The sequence below is a fragment of the Bombina bombina genome, chromosome 6 (assembly GCF_027579735.1).
Source record: "Bombina bombina isolate aBomBom1 chromosome 6, aBomBom1.pri, whole genome shotgun sequence".
NCBI classification, from domain to species: Eukaryota; Metazoa; Chordata; class Amphibia; order Anura; family Bombinatoridae; genus Bombina; species Bombina bombina.
The window spans coordinates 5104272-5113508 of record NC_069504.1 but is presented as its reverse complement, the minus strand read 5'-3'; the positions used below and the strand labels follow the sequence as shown (position 1 = coordinate 5113508).

The 9237-nt window shown below is 47.5% G+C and overlaps 1 protein-coding gene across 1 annotated transcript in view; it reads left to right on the top strand.

The window, feature by feature from the left end:
* The window catches only part of LOC128662506 (zinc finger protein 271-like), a 454586-nt gene that overhangs the window by 214469 nt on the left and 230880 nt on the right, over window positions 1–9237 (top strand). Inside the window, exon 5 of the mRNA XM_053716285.1 lies at window positions 5259–5441. Coding sequence (XP_053572260.1) covers window positions 5259–5441 — 183 coding nt within the window. The remainder of the gene's footprint in view (window positions 1–5258; window positions 5442–9237) is intronic.

Below are 9237 nucleotides of genomic sequence, written 5' to 3'. Positions count from 1 at the left end.
CAACGGGTTATGGTCGGTGACCAGAGTGAACTCCTGACCATATAAATAGGGAGTCAATTTCTTTAATGCCCACACCAAAGCCAAACACTCCTTTTCGACCGCTGCATAGCTGACTTCGCGGGGCAGGAGCTTCCGGCTGATGTAGGCAACTGGATGCTCCCCTCCATCTTCGCCTACTTGGCTGAGGACGGCTCCCAGCCCAAACATGGAAGCATCTGTATGGACGATAAAACGTTTGTTAAGGGCTGGGGCCGCCAAGACAGGAGCGTTAATTAGAGCATTTTTGAGAGCCTGGAAAGCCGTTTCACAGTGGGGAGACCACAGGACCTGTCGAGGTAAGTTCTTCTTGGTCAAGTCAGTCAGGGGTTTGGCAAGTGTGCTGTAGTCTGGTACGAACCGTCTATAGTACCCTGCCGTGCCCAGGAAGGCTAGGACCTGAGTCTTAGTGATGGGGGTGGGCCAATTGGCGACAGCTTCTATTTTGGCCGGCTCTGGTCGCTGCTTTCCACACCCCACCCGGTGACCCAGGTACTGTACCTCGGCCATCCCAAAGTGGCATTTTTCTGGCTTCAGAGTCAGGCCAGCAGCCCGGATCTGATCCAGAACCATTCCCACATGAGCTAAGTGGTCCTCCCAGGACTCACTGTGGATCGCTATGTCGTCCAGGTAGGCGCAAGCAAAACTCTGGAAGCCATCCAGGAGCCTATCCACCAAGCGCTGGAATGTAGCTGGGGCATTCTTCATCCCAAACGGCATTACCCTAAACTGATATAAGCCGAATGGAGTGACGAATGCCGACTTGGGGATAGCCTCCGGGGCCAGGGGAATCTGCCAGTAACCTTTGCAGAGGTCAATAGTGGTCAGGTAATTTCCCCTGGCTATACGATCGAGTAGCTCGTCTACCCTGGGCATAGGGTAAGCGTCCGTCACGGTTTTTTCATTGAGCCTCCGATAGTCTACGCAGAACCGGGTGGTCCCATCTTTCTTGGGCACCAAGACAACTGGGGAGGCCCAGGGACTATCGGAGGGCTCAATTACCCTGAGCTGGAGCATCTCATCGATCTCCTTCTTCATTCCTGTCCTAACTGCTTCGGGGATTCGGTATGGAGCCTGGCGCAAGGGAGCTTGTCCCGGAGTATCTACCTGGTGGGTGGTTAAAGTAGTGTACCCTGGCTTCGGGGAGAAGGTGAGGTGTTTGGACTGGAGGAGTTGGTTGAGCTGCTCCCTTTCAGTGGGGCTAAGTCGGTCCCCTATCTGAACCTGCGCCACTATACCTGTGGGGAGGCTCTTTTCTAATAGGTCTGGAATGGGTAAACTGTCGGGGTCTTCCTGAGGGGAACAACATACGGCCGTCACGTTCTCTGGTCGCTCAAAATATTCCTTGAGCATGTTTACATGGAATGTCTTTCTAAGATTGTTGTCGTGGCAGCTAGCTATCACATAAGTGGTGTCTCCCCTTTTCTCTACGATCTGGTAGGGACCCTGCCAGGACGCCTGCAATTTGTCTGTCTTCACCGGCTTAAGTACTAACACCTTTTGTCCTATGGTGAAGATTCTCTTTCGGGCCCCCCGATCGTACCATACTTTCTGTCTTCTCTGGGCCAACTGGAGATTAGCCCGCACGGATTTGGCTAATTGCTCCATTCGGTCCCTGAGTTCCAGCATGTATGGCACAATTGGGACACCGTCAGCCTCCATCTCTCCCTCCCAGTGCTCCCGGATCAGGTTTAGGGGTCCCCGTACCTTTCTTCCGTAGAGCAACTCGAAGGGAGAGAACCCTGTCGTTTCCTGGGGCACCTCCCGATAAGCAAATAGGAGGTGCGGCAGGAAGCGTTCCCAGTCTCGGTATTCCTGAGTGAACGTCTTGAGCATTTGCTTGAGGGTCCCATTGAACCTCTCACACAGCCCGTTCGTCTGGGGGTGGTATGGGGAGCTCAGGAGGGACTTAATTTTGCAAACCTGCCAGAGTTGTTGGGTCAATTCAGCCGTAAATTGGGTGCCTCGGTCGGATAGGATTTCTTTTGGAAATCCTACCCGGGAGAACACCTGTACTAGTGCATTCGCTACCGTATCCGCTTGTATGTTGGATAGGGCGACAGCCTCTGGGTACCTGGTAGCGTAGTCCACTACGGTAAGAATGTATCGCTTACCGGAGGGACTAGGGGTAGCCAGTGGTCCCACTAGGTCAATAGCAACCCGGCTGAAGGGTTCCTCTACAATGGGCATATTTACTAGCTGGGCTTTAGGGTGATCGCCTCGCCTTCCTACTCGTTGACACACATCGCAGGTGTTACAGTAAGTTCTAACGTCAGCGTGCACCCCTGGCCAAAAGAACGTGTGAGTAATGCGGTGTAGGGTACGGGTAACGGCTAGGTGGCCTGCTAAGGGGATGTCGTGGCCTATTTTGAGGATTTCTTGACGGTATTTGTGGGGCACTACCAGCTGTCGCCTACGCTGTCCCCTTTTCTCTGTCCAGCGGTATAGTTTCCCTTTTTCCCATAAGAATGTTTCGTTATCTGCCCCGCCCCCTCCGGTCTCTGCTCGTTCCCGGTACTTTTGTAAGGTCGGGTCAGTCTTAGACTCTGCCTCGAAAGCATCTGGGGTGTCCCAGGGTATGGGGCCTAACCTGTCAGGCAAGGTCGGGGTAGGTCTTACCTGTGTCTCCCGCACTGGTGAGAGCTCTTGCTCCGTCCGGGCTTGGGCCCGTGTAGTCACTGGGTCTGCCTCGTTGTTGCATACTGGAGCATAGGCAGAAGTCATGGGGCCCAAATCGTTGCCCAGTAGTACTTCGGCAGGTAAATTTTCCATTAGGCCCACGTTCACAGCCCCCTTTCCCGCTCCCCAATCAAGATGCACTTTAGCTGTTGGAATTTTGTACACATCCCCCCCCGCCACTCTAACGGCCACAGTCTGTCCGGATCGCTTGTGCTCTGGCACCAAATGACTCTGTACCAGCGTGATAGTAGCCCCTGTGTCTCGCAATCCCTCGGTAGATCGCCCCTCGAGCCATACCCTCTGCCGATGGTGCTGGCGGTTATCTGAGGCAGCATATACAGGGTCTGCCTCGTGAAGCGGCCCCACATATCCCTCCATAGGGGCCTCTTGGTTAACACAGAGGGCCCGGGCCGGACGATAAGACCCAGAGGGGTAATTGTAATTCCTGGGTGTCTGGTGCGTATTAAGGGGGCAGCTAGCCATGAAATGCCCTGGTTGCTTGCATCGGTGGCAAGTCGGTCTGGGACGCTCAGAGCTGTTATTGGGTGGTCCTGAGTGTCGGACGGGCCCTGTGGGCACCGGGGCTCGGAATTCAGCACGAGGGGGTGCACGGTAAACCTCTCTGGGTTCGACCCGTGCTGGAGCTCGGTAGTTCATGGGTTCGTGAAGACGGGAGTCATAATGTTCATCGGCCAATTTGGCTGCTTCTTCTAAGGTAGAAGGCCGCCTGTCTCGCAGCCATTCCTTCCCTTGCTGTTCCATGCCATTATAAAAATGTTCTAAGAGAAACAATTGTAAAATTTCCTCCCCAGTCACCGCTTTACTTCCGCTCAGCCAGTGATTTGCCGCTCTCCGCATTCGGTGCGCCCATTCCATATGGGTATCGTTAGGCTTCTTTTCCGTGCCCCGAAACTGTCGGCGATACGTGTCCGGAGTTACAGCGTACCGTCGCAACAGTGTCTCCTTAACTAGCTCATACTGTGTCACTTCCTCAGCACCCAGAGTACGAAAGGCTTCCAGGGCTCGCCCGGATAGTTTCCCAGACAATATCGTGGGCCACTCTCTGTTGGGAATCTGGTGCAGGGCACATTGCCTTTCGAAGTCCGCCAAATATTCATCAATCCCTGTCTCGCTCTCTAGGAAGGGTCGAAATGCCGCATAGGGTATCTTGGGCCTCCCAGCATTTTCGACAGGGATGATTACCTGCGGGGCTTCAGCATTGCGGTGTGCGTTCGCTAGGTTGAGTTCGTGGGCTCGAGTCTCTCGTATATCCTTGTCCGCCTCCGCCATCAACTGCTGTACCAATTCCATGGAGGGGTTCGGCCCGTATAATGAGAGCCTTTCCCGAACAATCCTGGTTTTTTCGTCACTAATCGTGGTTGGTGTTTCCGCCATTGTGAAGCTCTGATCCAGTTCGGTCAATTCTGCGATCAGCTCTCTCCTCGGCCGGTTGCTGGAGTACCCCCCTCTGCTTTCAAGTAAATCCTTTAGGGTTGTACGCTTCAATTTTTCGTAAGCGCTCTCCATCCGTTCTGTACCTCTCCTAGGAAATCCAGGAAAATCCCGCCGCTGCCGCCAAATGTTACGGTTACCCTTAGTCTCGCTGAGAGATGGACCGCTTAGTAGCCTGGATCCCTATTGCTAAAGAGGGGAGAAGCTGCTTTCCATAGTATTCTATATGAGTCTCGCAAATATAGAATAATCTCCCTTAGCTGCAGTACAGCTAGGATACCCTTCTGCCCACAAAAACGAGTCAACGCTGCGATTGAGGGTCAAACAAGAACTCAGGACTGGGATGCCCAGCCTGCTTTTTATTAAGGTTACATGCACACAGGGCACTCCCAGGGGGAGAGGGGGGGAAGCACAAAATCCCCCATCACACATTTAGATAGAGAGCACTGTCCTTTGACAGGCCACAATAGGATTACAGTACTTAAGATAACAAGTTTACAAGTTCATCTTATCAATTAGCAGTCTGGCTCCAGAGGTGATTAGACAATAGTTTCTAAAAGCTGAAAAAAAAAGAGTTAACTCTTTATGAAATGATACTTGTTACGGTTTTCTTGGAGCCCTTCTTAGGCGCTGGCTTGCTGGTTCAGGCATTGCTGCTGGGAAATAAGCTCTTCACAACAAAATAACTAATGCTTCTGTAACAACCCCATCCTAGGAGAGACCTATGCAGCTTATGCATTGTGTATGTTTTCTCATCTCACATAAAGGGTTACAGAATCTTAAGTCGTTTTGACTGTTTAAGTAGAAGGGAAGATGGAGAGTGAAAATGTTTGGGGGGTATGGTGACTTGGGGACAATGGTGAGAAAGAGTATAAGGGGCCTGGGGGAGAATAAAGAAAATAAAATGGTGTGATGGAGTATTAAGCGTTCTGTAGGAGTGGGGGAGTGGAAATAAATTATGGGGGGTTTGGGGATGATGGAGAGTGAATAGGGGGGGTATTGGGGAACATTGGGATAAAGTGAGAGGTACAATCAGCAGTCAGATACTCACAAGGTAACACAATATAATACAAATCCTGTGTTGTTGTTAGGTACCCAGGATACACAAGGTGAGTTGTCTGCGCTGAGAGACCAGAAGTGGCCCCCTTCAGGCAACGAGCCAGCTTCTGATCATAATGCCAGTGGCTCGCTCCGTTCTCTCTGTAATGAAGACAGAATGAAAGCCGTGCAGGAATCAGAGCAACGCTCTTTACAGATAAAAGAAGAATCTTCAGGTGAGTGACACCTTTACATCTTGGGCCAGTAGAGAAACCACACTAATAGTTGGGGGCGTTTTTTAATATTATTTTGCAGCTTTTGAGTCTCTGCTTCACATCCAGCACAAACAGCTCTTAAGCTAAATTTGCCTTTTAAAAATGATTTAAGGACCTTACAGTACTGACAAGAGATGACAGAGCAGATAGCTTTAGATGATCAGGTACAAACCCACCGACAACATACTTACCTGCCCATAATAGTCAGATCTGGTGTGTGTGCTGGTGCATCTTTATTTGTGTGCATATGTGTGCTTGTGCATCTTTATTTGTGTGCATATTTGTGCTTGTGCATATGTGTATGTGTGTGTAAGTGCATGTGTGTATGAGTGTGCGTATGTGTATGTATGTGCATGTGAGTGTATGTATGTACATATGTGTATGTGTGCTTAAGCATATGTGTGTGTAAGTGCATGTGTGTATGAGCGTGCGTATGTGTATGTATGTGCATGTGAGTGTATGTATGTGCATGTGTGTATGTACAGTATGTGTGTGTATGTGTGCTTAAGCATATGTGTATGTGTGTGTGTAAGTGCATGTGTGTATGAGTGTGTGTATGTGTGCTTAAGCATATGTGTATGTGTGTGTAAGTGCATGTGTGTATGAGCGTGCGTATGTGAGTGTATGTATGTACATATGTGTATGTGTGTATGTACAGTATGTGTGTGTATGTATGTGCATGTGTGTATGTACAGTATGTGTGTGTATGTGTGCTTAAGCATATGTGTATGTGTGTGTAAGTGCATGTGTGTATGAGCGTGTGTCTGTGAGTGTATGTATGTACATATGTGTATGTGTGTATGTATGTGCATGTGAGTGTATGTATGTACATATGTGTATGTGTGCTTAAGCATATGTGTGTGTGTGTGTAAGTGCATATGTGTATGTATGTTCATGTGAGTGTATGTATGTGCATGTGTGTATGTACAGTATGTGTGTGTATGTGTGCTTAAGCATATGTGTATGTGTGTGTAAGTGCATGTGTGTATGAGCGTGCGTATGTGAGTGTATGTATGTACATATGTGTATGTGTGTGTAAGTGCATGTGTGTATGTACAGTATGTGTGTGTATGTATGTTCATGTGAGTGTATGTATGTGCATGTGTGTATGTACAGTATGTGTGTGTATGTGTGCTTAAGCATATGTGTATGTGTGTGTAAGTGCATGTGTGTATGAGCGTGTGTCTGTGAGTGTATGTATGTACATATGTGTATGTGTGTATGTATGTTCATGTGAGTAGGATATTCTCCTTCCCAACAGGAAGTTGCTTGCAAGAGGACACCCACAGCAGAGCTGTCTATATAGCTCCTCCCCTAACTACCATATCCAGTCATTCGACCGAAGACAAGCAAGAGAAAGGAGAAACTATAGGGTGCAGTGGTGACTGTAGTTTAAAAATAAAAAACACCTGCCTTAAAGTGACAGGGCGGGCCGTGGACTGGATACACCACAAGAGAAATAAATTTATCAGGTAAGCATAAATTATGTTTTCTCTTGTAAGGTGTATCCAGTCCACGGGTTCATTCATTACTTGTGGGATACCAATACCAAAGCTTTAGGACACGGATGAAGGGAGGGACAAGGCAGGAACTTAAATGGAAGGCACAACTGCCTGTAAGACCTTTCTCCCAAAAATAGCCTCCGAAGAAGTAAAAGTATAAAATTTGTAGAATTTAGAAAAAGTATGAAGCGAAGACCAAGTCGCCGCCTTACAAATCTGTTCAACAGAGGCCTCATTTTTAAAAGCCCATGTGGAAGCCACAGCTCTAGTAGAATGAGCTGTAATTCTTTCAGGAGGCTGCTGGCCAGCAGTCTCATAAGCTAAGCGGATTATGCTTCTTAACCAAAAAGAAAGAGAAGTTGCTGAAGCCTTTTGGCCTCTTCTCTGTCCAGAGTGGACAACAAACAATGCCGATGTTTGACAAAAATCCTTTGTAGCTTGTAAATAAAACTTTAAAGCACGAACCACGTCAAGATTGTGTAATAGACGTTCCTTCTTTGAAGAACGATTAGGACATAATGAAGGAACAACAATCTCCTGATTGATATTCTTATTAGATACCAACTTAGGAAGAAACCCAGGTTTGGTACGCAAAACTACCTTATCTGCATGGAAGATCAGATAAGGCCAGTGGCGTCACTAGGGGGGTGCGGGCCGCACCTGGGTGACACCCTCCAGGGGGTGACACCACCCAAAAAAAAATATTTTTTTTTTTTATTATTTATTTTTAATTTTATTGAAATTCAAAGAAATACAATGTAGAGATGCATATATTTTTTTTATTAGAGGGGCCAGCATTTGTGAATATTAGTGGGACTGGGGAAGTTGTAGACACTTCATTTTTTTGAGCCAGCGCTGCAATTTCCACAAATAGTTTTCCCGGCTGCTTTTGCTTGTTTGTACTTTGCTCCTCCACTGCCCAATTTCACTATGAATGTTGTGGGCGTGCCGTGGGGCTTGCAAAGTTGCGCTGCTAGCCTAAACCTGCCTGCCTATCTGTGCTCACTGCTCAGTGGCGTGTGGAGTAGTGGAGTCACTCACTGCTGTGCTGTCTCTATAATTTGGAACTGGGAAATCATGAGGGGGATGCCTGGCACCTGACCGCATGACTGTCTGACACTTTCTCTAAAGCGAAGGAGCCACGTATAATGATGCCCACCAGACCGGTACGGTTACGGTACACTAAGTTCACACTGAAGAGGTAGGAGGGGAGGGCAGGCGGGGGTCTGGGGGTGGGCAGAGAGCAGAGGTGCTTGGCCATAAGAAGCGGTAGACACACGGCCCGGGGCTGTGCACTGACAGACTTGGAACAGAGTATACCAGTGAGGGCCAGCACTCCTGCAACCAGTGCACGTGTAGACAGGGGTAAAACTGCCAAACCCCACATACAATCCTTAGAAATGTGAAATGTCCACAGCACTACTATATACAATATGCTTTATTCAGACATAAAAACAGCAACGTTTCGTGACCATATGTCACTTAATCATGCTATACTTAGCTATACAGAAGTTTCCATTTTTAAACATTCATTTTCGCGCCAGTTTCTCTGAGAGTTGTGCTCTGGCACCATCTTGTGGCTATCTTTAGCAATAACAGGTCAATCTGTAAAGTAAGTAATAATTTAAAACAACAATGTATCAACAATGACTGACAGAATCAAATGATGATACCTATCTTATTAATTTAAACAAACTCTTTACTTCTGTACAACTGAACTTTTTAACTTAAGGGTTTTACTAACTGTAAAATGACCTAGATAAGAGTATCAGAAATAGCAAGATAAATCAAAGTCCCGATTTAAACCTCTGTATAGCTAAGTATAGCATGATTAAGTGACATATGGTCACGAAACGTTGCTGTTTTTATGTCTGAATAAAGCATATTGTATATAGTAGTGCTGTGGACATTTCACATTTCTAAGACTTGGAACAGAGTCAGAGAGCAGAATTTTCAGAGTTTGCGCACCTAAACCTTTTCTTTAGTGATTTATTTTTAGAGTGCTCTGTTTATCTTTCATTTGATGCTCTGCTGAGCCAGGGAGCAACTCTAGGCATGAGCTTTATAATTAATGCAGTGCAATTTACATATTTTGTATGTGTGTGTCTGAGTGTTTTTGTGTGTGTGTGTGTGTCTGAGTGCTTTTGTGTGTGTGTCTGAGTGTTTCTGTGTGTGTGCCTGAGTGTTTGTGTGTGTGTGCCTGAGTGTTTTTGTGCGTGTGTCTGAGTGTTTTTGTGCGTGTCTTAGTGTGTTTC